This window comes from Elaeis guineensis, chromosome 10 (genome assembly GCF_000442705.2).
Source record: "Elaeis guineensis isolate ETL-2024a chromosome 10, EG11, whole genome shotgun sequence".
Taxonomy (NCBI): domain Eukaryota; kingdom Viridiplantae; phylum Streptophyta; class Magnoliopsida; order Arecales; family Arecaceae; genus Elaeis; species Elaeis guineensis.
In genome coordinates this window covers 5,075,236-5,089,418 of record NC_026002.2, presented here as the reverse complement: position 1 = coordinate 5,089,418, position 14,183 = coordinate 5,075,236, and the positions used below count along the sequence as shown (strand labels likewise).

At 43.9% G+C, this 14,183-nt stretch overlaps 1 protein-coding gene across 3 annotated transcripts; it reads right to left on the bottom strand.

The window, feature by feature from the left end:
• Positions 1 to 3,525: 3,525 nt before the first annotated feature.
• LOC105036066 (probable disease resistance protein At5g63020) lies at positions 3,526 to 8,814 on the bottom strand. 3 transcript variants are annotated; one of them, XM_073245120.1, is made up of 5 exons: positions 5,093 to 8,814; positions 4,700 to 4,912; positions 4,396 to 4,567; positions 3,987 to 4,065; positions 3,526 to 3,818 (listed from the first exon to the last, which is right to left on the bottom strand). In XM_073245120.1, exon 1 carries the CDS (start codon positions 8,413 to 8,415, stop codon positions 5,554 to 5,556), a length of 2,862 nt encoding a protein of 953 aa, XP_073101221.1. In that variant the 5' UTR covers positions 8,416 to 8,814; the 3' UTR covers positions 3,526 to 3,818; positions 3,987 to 4,065; positions 4,396 to 4,567; positions 4,700 to 4,912; positions 5,093 to 5,553. The 3 variants fall into 3 exon arrangements, with proteins under 3 accessions (XP_073101221.1, XP_073101220.1, XP_073101222.1); XM_073245119.1 differs by having other exon boundaries at positions 5,112 to 8,814; XM_073245121.1 differs by lacking the exon at positions 3,987 to 4,065 and having other exon boundaries at positions 5,112 to 8,814.
• Between the last annotated feature and the right edge of the window lie 5,369 nt (positions 8,815 to 14,183).

Below are 14,183 nucleotides of genomic sequence, written 5' to 3'. Positions count from 1 at the left end.
GAACCATTCTATCATATGTATCTTGAACCATTCAATAAGAAGTCATTATTCAAAAAAATAATTTTTTTTTAATTCAAAATAATAAAAATTGTTAACTGCCCGATCATAGTTAACAATGATTTTTTTTTTTCATTCAAAATTTTCAATCAAATTTGAACAATAGTGCACCTTTTTTCGATAATCGATAATGTGATGGCTTTTTATTGAATGATTCAAAATATATATAATAAAATAGTTCTAACCAATAATTCCTCTTAAATGTTAGTCTACGAAGGGTACCAACCTAGCCAACTAAATGCACAGACTTTTCTTTTTTCTCCTCTATGCATAGAGGCTGTTTCAAAAGGTACCGAGGAACCATCATTGATGCATGCATTGCGGTTACAATTCTTAGTAATGAGGTTGCTAACCAAGGAGGCAGTAAGCATGCGGAGCCTGTAGCCTACCACTTAATAACATTATTAAGACACTAGCATACGAACATCTTCATGAGATTATAGGGCATCTATGTGTCTCATGATACTGTACTAATATGGTTCGACCTCTCAGTATGACGTATCATCTATCATGTTAATGTATCATGCTGAGGTGCAAAAGCATATGAAATTTAAGTGGACTAGTAAATTATTGCTCATAGCATATACTTTGCTAAATAAAAATATTTTTATTATTTTCCTTCTTTCACATAAATTCACTGTTGGATTGTGCAATGATCATTTTGAGATATATGCAAATAGATGAAAAAAGGAGTGGGGAATGCTTTTGGATCTGGCTACTTTGCATATAGTTACGGACTATGGGGCTCAAGGAACCCATTGGGAGAATTCCAACGGTAAAGACCTATCTCATGCAAAACACTAACCTCAAGAGCATTAGTTCCTTAAGTCCGCTTGGGTTTTTGAAAGAATTTTAAATGCCAATAACTTGGATCACTCTCTAGCTAGCAAGTTTTCAACGCCTATGATGGACGCCGGATAAATGATTTCTATTTTTTACCATCATTATTAAACATTATTTTGATATAACGAGTGTTATATAAAGAGAATAATGTAAGTATTTAGCGTTTGCATTCTTTAATTAAACAAAATAATTAAAACAAAATTATTCCAAATCCCTGAAGCAAATAGGACTTGTTTAATTTAAAAGAAATTTTATCTCGGTTAAAAGGAATGAAAGACTACTTTAGGTCCAAGGTAGAGATATTCAAAATAAGTTATTGTGGCGTTTTGTCAGGATAGTTTTGTCGGAGTTATGTCTAATGATTGAGTAAAAATCTTATCTATTTTGCCAAACTGGCAATTCTTTTATTCCAAAAATAAGAGGGGTTTGTTCGAACAGGTTGCAGGGGTCCCCATAGAGGTCATTGGAAAATAAATTTATAAGAAAATAATGTCTTAGACGCATCAACAATGTTTGCAAGAATTGGCTAACTAATGTTCTTATTTGCAGTTCACTAATATTATTTCTTGAGAGGTACTTTCTCGATGAGTCTTCCCCAACTTATAAGCATGAAGGAAGGTCGAGTGATGAAAAATAAAATTATAAGTTGGAGGATGAGTGGAAAACATGGTAGTAATATGCACTAGCAAAAACCTTATGGTTGGTAACTTTTGGTATTTTGGAATCCAAGCCTATAAAGCTGTTGCTGATACCTTGGTAGGTTTTTGAGACTACCCAAAAGAAATTTTGCCTCTGGGCCTGACTCCACTGAAAACACACTTGACCAGACCTGACTCCGGTAAAATCCAATGATTTATGCGGCCTATATATATTATTTGCAGTCAATATCAACTTTCACACGAAGTCATATATATGCCACGTTTCATTCTTTACTTTTAGGTGCCATTAACAACATTTCACATGGACGCAACTGTCCTGCATTGGCTTATTAACAATGGAATCAATGCCCAGATTCCATACTCATGCGGCCTCCCAATAGTATTTGTGGTGCAAGAATGCATCCGATCGGCAAGCCATTGGATGCACTCTTCTTATTAATTCGTTCCTTATCTTTTGGTGGGCAGCGAGCTTCGAGTCATAGGTAGTTGGCACATCCCGGGGAATAATAGGAAACAAATGGTAGTTGTTTCCAACCGGAATAGGTCAGAACATATTTTTCATTTGGAAACGGAATCCATGCTCCAAAGGTGAGAAATTGAGTGAAGATACAAAGTCTATGGCTGAAAACTCAACTCTTTCTCTATATTTGCTAGCCCCACTACCTGGACAGATCCTCATTAGCGTTGCTTCTTCTATTTCCATATCTGTCAACCAGCAATATTTGAGGTTTGGATATATTGCGATTGCCTGACAAAAATATAAAGATGAAAGTGATATATATATTATTTATCTGAATCTATTTTTATATCTAAATCAATTCAGATATTGACAGAAATTTGATGATCTGACTAATATTTATTTTCGTATTTATATTTGTAAAAAAAATAGATATATATATACATACATATGAACAAATATCTGATCCGTATTTGAATATACGAATCTATATATAATCCTATATAATTTTATATACGATATTTATTAAATTTTTAAAAAAATATATAATAATATAAATATATTATTAATTTGATTTATCATCTATTTAACAATATTTTTAATTTAATAGTTATAAATTTTAATTATTTAAATTATATCCGTCATTATATCCATACTTCCAATATCTAAATTGTATTCGTATCTGTTTAAAATAAATATAAATATAAATTTTTACGTCTGAATAATATTTATATTTATAATTATATTTATCGAATAAAATAAATATAGATATAAATATATTGATATCTGATCCGTATTCAATCCGGTTTCAGTCCTACAAAAATAGGTGAGCGAACGGGCCTCTTTTAGCTATCATGCATAGACAAGAATTGAATGAGAGCTGGTATCTTGGTGTGATTGATGGATGTTGTGATGCAAACTAAACCGTGGCTTGTTTATATATTAAATCTATAAATGGGTTTGTATTTGTGTGATGTCCACGAAGGCTGATGCAGGCCACCTGGCACCACCTTCGACCAAGGCCGATTCCCTTCACCGGAGCCAGTGGAAGACCGGCCGCCTTCACCGCCGCTAGCACTTCCCCCTTCCATCACTGTGCCGTTTCTAGATTGCTTGACGAAATGCCTCACAGATTGCACATATTCCAAAGCAGTCCCTACCGACCGCTCGACCGAACTCTAAAAATTTCTTCAGGACAGCAAATACACACCTTTTTTTTTAAGGGTAGCAAATACGCACCTTGATCCCATATTATATTATTTTTGCATGTTCTCCATATTAAACCCTTATTTTGTGAATTATTTGTCTATTTTTATAGACAATTATAGTGCACTAATTTAATAGCTAATTTGGCATGAAAACTCATATATGGTAATGTTTAATTTTGTCGGTTACTGTAACACACACACACAAGGAAAAAAAAAAGTTGTTTGCTGAGCTAAAGCTCTAACAGAAAGTAATTGAATGAATACAGACAAGAAAAATTAATCATGGCATCAAATGAAGTAACAGAGCATATGCTGCTTTAGAAAATAATATTAAGTAAGAATAATCTGCAATACATACATCCAAATTCTAAGCATCTGCGTCTATGCACGAGACTATTGCTTTATTTGAAACATGAGAAACCGCGGGCAGGGGACGAATAACCTGGTTTAAAACATCAAGTCAGACTGATTTGCCACACCTAACCAAGCCAATAGCACACTTCTTCACCAGTTTGTGCCCAATCCTTTGAATATAGTGAGCCATGGTAGCAGATGTATCAACGTATTTCTTCATCTGAACATTAGCTGATTCCTCTGAAAGCATTAAACAAAGCATCATTTCATAATTTTGATTCATTTAGTGCATCATTGTAAAGAACATAAAGTCTAAACTTTCCAGTGCTAAAAAATTGCATTTGCAATTCATTCCAGGATTGTGATTGGTAGACATATTAAAATGAAGTACAAAGGTCATGAACCTACCATCTTCGTTCACCATCTATAAGCGGTGTGACCTTGTGGGGAGGTCATACATGGCTTCTGACACTTCATTCTTGATAGGCTGTTCATGGTGAGTAGCAAGGTCCATGGCATAAGTGAAAGCATGAATTTTTAACCCAATTATTTAAGTCATATTGCAAGATGTCGATCTTCAACTTTGTAATTCATTCAAAGCTTAAAGAGAAGAAAGCAAAGAAATGTATAATGAATAATATCTTTGGATCTAAATCCTTCTATTGTTACTTGAATTAAATCTAACAATAAATTATCTGAAGATCTAGCACCAAGCTTATGTATAATCAAAATCAGGATAACATCGTATGATAATCTATGAAAATTAAAGTACCAGAGGAATAGCCCTCCTATCATGAACAAGTGGTAGCACGCTTACTTTGATGCTAATAGCTCAAATATCACTCTGATCAGCTCAAACGCACACTTCACTCGAAGAAGATTGTGTGAATGACTGCCAGAATGCATCACGCAATTATTTCAGGTGTCAGCATCGATCAAGTCCAGTATTGTGGATGTCCTTTGCGATGCCTCCTCCACATCCTTGATCTCTAAGGCATTTGCAATTGATAATATAAAGCATACTATTACTACTCAGAGAATTGAAGTAATTGCATTATGAATGGATGATATAAAAGCATTCACTGTATGGTGCTCAAGTGTGGAGAGAGAGAGAGAGAGACCTTGGCCTTGTACTAGTGCTCCCCAGACTTGTACTCGACCCCTATCAGTTTGAACATATCCAGCACAGCAGAACAGGCACGGGTGAAGCGTGCGAGCTCCATGGCTTCCCTGTTGGATGACACCAGTGCTGCGAGGTCATGGAAAACTTCTGCCAGCTTTCTCAGGGGCCTCTCCCCTCCCTGCTCTAACCTCCCTTCCACTCTTCTTTATAACTGGATTAACAAGCAAAGGCAAAGTAAATTCTCTCAAAAAGAGAGCAGAGGAATGGTAAACAAACTGTACTCTGCAAGCAAGCAAATATAGACTTGTCCATTTCTTACATGGCATGTTGCATTTCCTTTTTTAAGCCCCACATTTAAAAAAATTGAACACTAAAGAAAGAAGAAAGGCACCATCGTGTAGCGAACTCACTCCCGGGCATCAACCTGGACCGGATATAATAAATCATTAGAGCGACTCCAGCCTTCCCACTCGTATCTCTCTTAGCAAGCGAGAAATGGTTGTGAGGATTTGGGCCGACATGATTCCCTAGGGAGTGATCTTCCCCTCGAGAAATTATTGGGTAGACCAGGTCCACTTCGTTCCCCTTTGGTGGACCAAGGACAGATGGGCACACGCAGCAACATGTTTGGCACAAGGTAGGCAGACTCGGTAATTAATGGCCATCTACCTTCAAACAAACCGTCCCTTGGTGGACCAAGGACAGATGGGCACAGGCACGAACGTGCGTGGCAGAGGGTAGGCGGACTCGGTGATGGCCATCTACCCTCAGACCAACGGGCCTTCAATGCCGTCTATCTTCGTGAAGGCATTCTGGGCGGCTCACCCGAGGTCCACGGTGGACCTCGTCCCCCTATATTAAACTTCTCCTGAAACAAGGGAGGAGGGAGGCTTTCACGTTCTCATCCTGCCATTGTAAGCTCTGCCACCATCCCTCACAGCCACGAATCTCCCGTAAGTTCCTCCCCATGATCTTGACGGGCAGCTGCTTCAGCTCGTCACAATGGTCGATTTCAATGACTTCCAAAGAAGGGAAACTGATTGTCTGATCACAGATGCTAGTTAGGCACCCTAACCTGAACAGAAACAAAATCCTAAGACAACGGAAGGCACCAAAATTGCTGCCTACTGAATCGTCGATCACTTGCCGCATTTTTGGGCAGAATACTATCTGTAGAGACTCGAGCTGTGGGAGCAGCAGAACCCAATTAGCATTCTCTAACTCAAGGCAGTAATAAATGGCCACTGACCGCAGCTGCGGAAGGAAATCTGAGATCGATACTCTCGTCCACTTTACCACCTTCAATTGAAAGAGGTCCCTGAGGTGGAGTTCCTTAAGATCTGGAAGTTGCCAACCCATATCACGATCCTGGTCCTCGCCATCGACCTCCAGCTCCACCAAGTGATCAAAATCAATTTTCAGCTTCTTTAGGCTCTTCAACATTTTGAGGCTTCCAAGTTGGGCTTTAACGATAGATGGTGCCAACCGAATGGATGCCAACTTGCATGTAGACCACATTTCTAGGTACCGACTAACTATGTTGTCTAACCTGGAGAGAATTTGGAGGGTTCGCACTCCATTTACCATGATTCCAAGATTTGTCAACGACATCACCTTCGAGTTCAGTTCTTCCAACTCTCCCAAACTTGCTGTATACTCTTCATTACCACAACCCGTACCTTCAACTTCCAAAACTTCATACTCGGTTCCAAAGAGATCAAGCTGCCGCAGCTTATAAAGATTTGATATCCCACCACGAGGTATTCTCAAGAGACCTATATGTCTCAGTAGCAAGTACTTCAGCTCTTTAAGACATGCCAGCTCCTTCGGCAACTCTGTAATGCATGTTTGGGATAAATTAAGATATTGCAAATGAACTAGCATGCCAATCTCTTTTGGTAACTCCTCCAGTGCGGTATAAGATAAATCTAGATAAGTCAGAGAAGGCATGCACTGGAAAAGGTCAGGTGGGATCCTTGTAAGATAAGAGTTCATCTGGAGCATCAAGACTTTGAGATTGGGCCGATTAGGAAGGTGTTGGGGCATTATTTCTATATGATTCCTCATTAGCGATATTCTTTCTACTCCTTCTGCTCCAATCCATTTCTGTTTCACATCTGTTGCTTCCCTCAGACCAACACCAGCTTGAACCAACCATTTATTCTTTTTCCGCCCACAGTCGGAAGCGATCCACAGTCCCAAGTCTCGAATAACATCATGCATTCTCACCCTTTCTTTGTCGGCACTAGGCTCCAGTAAGCATGCTTCTTCCAGGATTCTAATGTGATCGTGACCCCAGAGCAAGTTCCCATTCGACTCATCGATTAAGCCTAGACCCATCCAACATTCTATAAGTTCGGCTTTGTCAATTAGACAGCCTTCGGGCCACAAGCAACAGGACAAAAAGCATTGCCTTGTCATGTCATCACGCAAATTGTCATAGCTGAGCTTTAACACGCGAAACATGTCTCTGTCTTCGCCCTCCTCCGGTAGGATCTCCATTTCCTGGATCTCAGCATGCTTAGAGTCCTTCAGCAACTCGATTACATGCCTCCAGTGTTCGGGTTCCCTGCGGTCGCGCATGGCGCTTCCGATCGTCTTGAGGGCAAGCGGCAAGCCTCTGCACTCCTCCGCAACCACCCCTGCAAGGTCAATTATGTCAGGGTGAGAGTTGAGGGTCTGCTCACCGACATGAAATTTGAACAGATCCAGTGCCTCTGGCCGCCCCAAGCAGTTCATCTTGATCTCAACGTCGGCGCTCATTTTTCTGCACACGTTCTGCAATCGGGTGGTCAGTATAACTTTGCGCTTGTATGGATTCCCTCCAGTGCCGGGACGTGGGATCCCAACATCCTCCAGCTCGTAGCCTCTCCATAGTTCGTCCAGCAGCAACAGGAAGTTCTTGTTCTTGAGGTTCCTGAAGAGGACCGAGTTTGGTGGCTGTTTGTGGGCCTCCAGATCCACTCCCAATTTCTGGGCTATTCCCTTCTGAAGCTTCTCCAGAGTACACTCTTCGGAAGCCACCATCCATATCACATGGTCGAACTCCAAGCTCCTCTCACTGCCGGGGAGGAAACAGTTGTTGACTTCTCTCAGGAGAGTGGTTTTGCCGACCCCGCCCATGCCCCTAATCGCGATGATACGCAAGCCATCATTAGCAAGGTGGAGCAGGACTTCGTTTTTATATGACTCAATTCCTACCATCCTGGGAATGGTAGGCATCTCCTGGACCGATGATGGTGGCAACCTCCTCGTGGTGACGATAGAACTTGCTTCATTTCCCAGCTCATCCGCCACCTTAGCTTTCTTCCTGACTCTCTGGCCGTCTTTGTAGCTCGAGACCCAATTGAGGGGGACTCCCAGCACCCTCTTCCTCTTCCGACAGGGTTCTTTCATTTTGGCCTCTTCACCTACTTCTGCTTCCACCCTCTTGAACCAGTTGTCGATTTCTGGAGTGCGCCTTTTCCCTTCTCTCTCGGCGATGTTGATCTCATCCATGATACCCGCCCTTGTAGCTTTCAATCTATCCATGGCGTCGGTTAGAGCTTTTATATTTTCTCCACCCTCGCCAAGATATCTGATGCCCGGGATAATAGCTTCCATGAGAGGTATCAGCTTCCCTGCAACATCCGCGGCTTCTAGAATGGGAAGCCCTAAAGAGTTCCAGTATGGGGCAAAAAATTGAAGGATGACACTCAGAGGAATGAGATTCATGGCAGCAATGGTTAAAGGGAGGATTGATCTGGAAGCAGAGGCTCCACGGTGCCGAGGAAAGAGATTCAAGGCAAGAAGGGTTGGAGAAAGGAGAAGGTCATGTGGATGCCTGGCTGTTGGAACCTGTTGGGTATAAAATACCCACAGTCGAAACCCTCAGCGGAATCGACTACAGGACAGCTCCGTCCGGACTCCTACGAGAGCCGGGCTCCACTGCCGACATCGACTGCAGGACAGCTCCACCCGGACTCCTACGAGAGTCGGGCTCCGCCGCCGACATCGACTGCAGGACAGCTCCGCCAGGACTCCTACGAGAGCCGGGCTCCGCCGCCGACATCGACTGCAGGACAGCTCCGCCCGGACTCCTACGAGAGCCGGGCTCCGCCACCGACATCGACTGCAGGACAGCTCCGCCCGGACTCCTACGAGAGCCGGGCTCCGCCGCCGACATCGACTGCAGGACAGCTCCGCCCGGACTCCTACGGGAGCCGGGCTCCGCCGCCGACATCGACTCCAGGACAGCTCCGCCCGGACTCCTACGAGAGCCGAGCTCCGCCGCCGACATCGACTGCAGGACAGCTCCACCCGGACTCCTACGAGAGCCGGGCTCCGCCGCCGACATCGACTGCAGGACAGCTCCACCCGGACCCCTACGAGAGCCGGGCTCCGCCGCCGACATCGACTGCAGGACAGCTCCGCCCGGACTCCTACGGGAGCCGAGCTCCGCCGCCGACATCGACTACAGGACAGCTCCGCCCGGACTCCTATGAGAGCCGGGCTCCGCCGCCGACATCGACTGCAGGACAGCTCCACCCGGACTCCTACGAGAGCCGGGCTCCGCCGCCGACATCGACTGCAGGACAGCTCCGCCCGGACTCCTACGGGAGCCGGGCTCCGCCGTCGACATCGACTACAGGACAGCTCCTGCGGCGGACTCCTACGAGAGCCGGGCTCCGCCGCCGACATCGACTGCAGGACAGCTCCACCCGGACTCCTACGAGAGCCGGGCTCCGCCACCGACATCGACTGCAGGACAGCTCCGCCCGGACTACTACGGGAGCCGGGCTCCGCCGCCGACATCGACTACAGGACAGCTCCGCTCGGACCCCTACGGGAGTCGGGCTCCGTCCTCAGCGTCGACCGCTGGTAAGTCTCGTCCGGACTCCTACGGGAGCCGGACTTCGCCTTTGACTTTAATTGCAGAAAGACTCCGCCCGGACTCCTACAGGAGTCGAGCTTCGTCCTCAGCTCCAACAGCTGCCAGTAGCCTCCATCCGGACTCCTACAGGAGCCGGACTCTGCCAACAACGTCAATTGCAAGCGGACTCTTATGGGAGCCGGACCTCTCCTTCGACTCTAGTCACGGGGGGACTTCGTCCGGGCTCTTACGAGAGCCGGACTCCGTCCTCAACTTCGACGGCCACAGACAGACTATGTCCGGACTCCGTCCGGACCCCCACGGGAGCCGGACTCCACCCACGACCCCAATCGCAAGGAGGACTCCGCCCGGGTCCATACGAGGGCCGAACTCCAATCGCTGCCGAGCTTCAGCCAGCAGACCTGCACTCCCAGGCCACAATCACGGTCGCAACACTGCTCCACTCTCTGCGACGGATCCCGCGCCCACGCGGTTCCATTACTGCCTGACAGGCCACGATAAACGGCCGCGATCCTGCTCCACCTCCTGCAGCAGATATCGTGCGATTCTCCCATCCGCTGGCAAGACACCGCAGCATCTGCATCCCATTATTTCCCACAGCAGATTCCACGTGGCACGCCCTAGTGATGGCCACGGCTCCACTCCACTACTCTTCGCAGTAGATTCCTCCTGACTAAGGGCGGCCCACTACCTGGCGGTTACAAACGTCGCCATCAATCCGTTACCTCCCCCGCCTATAAAAGGGGACCCAGATACGTTATTCTATAAGCTCATTTCTTATCTCAAAACTCTGCTAAATTCTCCGTTCGAGCACTCCATTCTTGTTGAGGCAGAGAACTGACTTGAGCGTCGGAGGGTCTTGCCGGAGCAACCCCACCTCCGGTTTAGACTTCCTTTGCAGATCCCGACGGCGACCGCGGCTTTCCCGACTCCAGCTTCTCCGGCGCAAGCAGATTTGTGCACCAACAGGATTGGCGCTAGAGGAAGGGTCTGTGCCTTCGCGGTACCCTTGTTCTTAAAGGAGCGCTCAACGGATCCACTTCCGGCCATCTTTTCTGGCACCTAATCCTCCTTCCCTCATCTGATGCCTTCTCGCGAGGCCTCTGCACAACTACCTCCGGCTATGGTCGCCGATAAGGAGTGGCCGGATGATCGATCTCTGCTAAATTCTTCGTTCGAGCACTCCATTCTTGTTGAGGCAGAGAACTGATTTGAGCATCGGAGGGTCTTGCCGGAGCAACCCCACCTCCGGTTTAGACTTTCTTTGCAGGTCCCGGCGGCGACCGTGGCTTCTCCGACTCCAGCTTTTCCGGCGCAAGCAGATTTGTGCACCAACAGAACCCATGCTTTCTTTTCTAATCCAAGATACAAAGGTACAGGTGCTCGCAGCTGAAACAGCCAACAATTTATTTTTTTCCCTTCTTTTTGTAAAAATGGTGTACACACCGTTCTGGTCAATCAAACTAAATGGCTAAACCCGTGACATTAATAATTTAGTAAAGAACATGTGGTTGACGGCTAGAATGGCATCCAGAGGCGTGGGACACTCAAATAAAATAAAACTTATATTAGTACTGATAGATAATTTTTTTAAAAAAATTATAAAAATAATTTTTTATTTTAATATAATTTTATTTATATATTTTAAAAAATATCAAATTAATTTTTTTAATTATCGATATATTATATGATTTAATCATGTATTTTTATTAATAAAACTTTTAAAAATGATAAAAATATCCATCTTCTTTCTTCTCTTTCCTCTCCGATTGGATTGCTCCTTCTCATCCAATGTCCCTCTTCCTTCCTCCTCTCATTTCTCCTTCTCCTTTTCATTTTCACCTATTTCTCCTCCTTCCCTTCCTCTTTCTCTCTCCACCTTTCTCCATCCATTCTCCTTCTTTACTTTCTCCACCCATTCTCCTGCTTTTTTTCTCCTTTCCTTCTTCTTCATCCAGTTCTCCTCTAAATCACCCATAAACCATCCCCCCTATACGATGGCTTCCCCACCTTCATCTCTTCTTACCTTTCCTATATTCTTCCTCTCAATCTTCTTCTCCTCCCCTTCTTCTTTCTCCATTCTATTTCTTGTCGGTGGCCCCTCTCCTCTTCTCTTCTTCTTCCTCATTCTCTTTCTCTTTATCCTCCTTCTCCTTCAAACCAATCCATGAGCTCTATTCCTTTAGATAGCCCCCGCTATATCTGTCCCTTCTTATTGGCAAAAGAATCTTTCTCCCTCCCCTTCCTCTTCACTCATTTCTCCTCCTCCATGATAGTTCCCTCTACCTCCTTTTTTTCTTTCTTATCTGTTTCACCTCATTATCCTTTTTTTCCTCCAAACGGCCCATTAGCCATCTCTTTCACGGCGGTCCCTTCCACCTCCGCCCCTTTGATAACTCATTCTTTTCCCTCTTCTTTCTCCCATCCTCTTCTTCTTCTTGTCCTCTTTTTCCTTCTTTAATTCATTCTTTATCTGCAACCATTCTCTCTTCCTCTCCTTTCTCATCATTCAATTTTTTTTCTTATCTTCTTCCTCCTTTCAGTCCATCAATGAATAATGAATATTTTTATTTAGTAAAAAAAATTTAATATTATTTATTGATAAAATAGATGATTGAAACATATTAAAATATATCGTTAATTAGAATAATTAATTTGATATTTTTTAAAATATAAGAATGCAAATGGGATTGAATTAAAGTTAAAAAGATATTTTTATAATTTTTGTTAATTTTTATCTAAGTAAACTATTAATATTGTAATGATGAACGAAATACCAACAAATTAAGGCATCAATCAGAGTCTATCAACATGTTTGACTCTGAAATTTTCAATTTATATAAAATAGAAAAAAAACCAGATGTATTGGTTGTTGGAATGTCCGTTTTTCCCTGGGACATGGCTTTCTTATTGGGAGATTATTCAATGAAAGACAAAACGAAAGGAAACGAAAAAAAATTACGTAATTGATGACGATACAAGAAAGGTACACACCACTCATTGTCCTCCACTTATAATCAAAATAATTGGGGAGCCTTAAAGAGTTCCAGCTAGCATGTAACGAGGAATTGAAGGATTACGCTCAAAAGAAGGAGACTCATGGTGAGAAGGGTCGAGGAAAGGAGAAGGTTGATGCGGGAGCAGAGACATTTCTGCCTTGGTGGTGGAGCATGTGCTTCCCTCTTTTAATCTGAAGGGATATTTGCTTACAAAAGCAATGAACGGTTTTTTCCCCTCCTTTTGATCAATATGGTAGGGGCCCACATACGCACCGTTCTCGTCAATCAAACAAAATCTCTACTCATGTGATATTAATAATTTATTTAGTAAAGAACATGCGGTGGATGGTTAGGATAATAGGGGGTGGGACTCTCAAACAATATTTTTTTTTGGTATTAAAGAAACTATCAAAAGGATTGTGATGATAAACCAAATATCAACAAAGGCATCAGGGCCTGGAAGGCTAGAATCACGTTGAACTCCAGAATTTTAAATTTATATAAAATAGTAAAAAATTAAAAATTAAAAATATCTTTTTTTTCTTGGATATAATTTTTCTATCTGAATTATATCTCTCCCACAAAAAAATGACTGACTTTCTTTCACACCACCGATCATTTGATCATGATCCGAATAGATCGTACAGCATTCTGACCTTTCCTTTCAGATGTTACGGTGGCTATTCTATGGTCGAATGGTATGTATCATTAAAAAAAAATATTTTTTTTTTATGTAAAACAAGCAATCCGAACTGAGGGAAAAGCTTTTAGTGGCATAGAAAATTAAAGGAAAGAAAAAAAAATTATATAATTGAAGGCAATATAAGAAAGCTTCCATTCATTTGACCTCCGTTTGCATTTGAGGATCATATATGATACTCCGCATGCTACAATTTATATACGCGAGACACAATAATGAATGATAGATCAGCAGCCCGGCATCGGATTTCCGTGCATAGATGCGCATAAGGCCTAAAGTGTATCGGAACATACAGACAAAGAAAAGGCTTGCCAGGTGGTCACCTTTAAGGTACGTGTCCTCGACCGTTTTCAAGCGGCCGTTTTTCTGTCCATGTGGGAGTGCTTTGAGATTCGGCTTCTGGGTATTTGGAGTGTAATCGTCGGCGATCTAGTCATCTGTCATCGCCGTCGAGGGTTGTGAAGATGGAGAGTGACCTACGAGACCATCCAAGCATCTTGAGGGGTGGAGATCAGTAGGAATCCAGCTAGAAACGGACGGTTCAAGGGCGGAAGGTGTGGGTTTCGTCGGAGCCAACGACGGAGGAGATTGCGAAGCTTTCCAGGTGGTTCCTGAAGGTCGTCGAGGCCCCGACGGTAGCTCTAAGGGAGCGATCAGAGTGGTGGACAGCAACCGCTATGGTGGGGAGGAGTTTGGGGCAGCGGGTGACATCGGATCCGGTGGCAAGGGACTTTCGCCTCCGTGGAGGGGTTAAGGGAGAAATTTCGGCATTTGGGCTTGACAGGGCCTACTCCTCTTCCTTTATGGGGAGCCAGAGGAGCGAGACTGCGTCCTCCGATGGCCATGGGTCGTGGCCGATCTGGCTCTGGCCCTCGAACCCTGGCGGTTTGGCTTCTTTCCGATGGAGGGG

Bases quoted from the DNA above. Each gene is read 5' to 3' on its own strand.
- LOC105036066 (XM_073245120.1), bottom strand. From the start codon at position 8,415: ATGAATCTCATTCCTCTGAGTGTCATCCTTCAATTTTTTGCCCCATAC.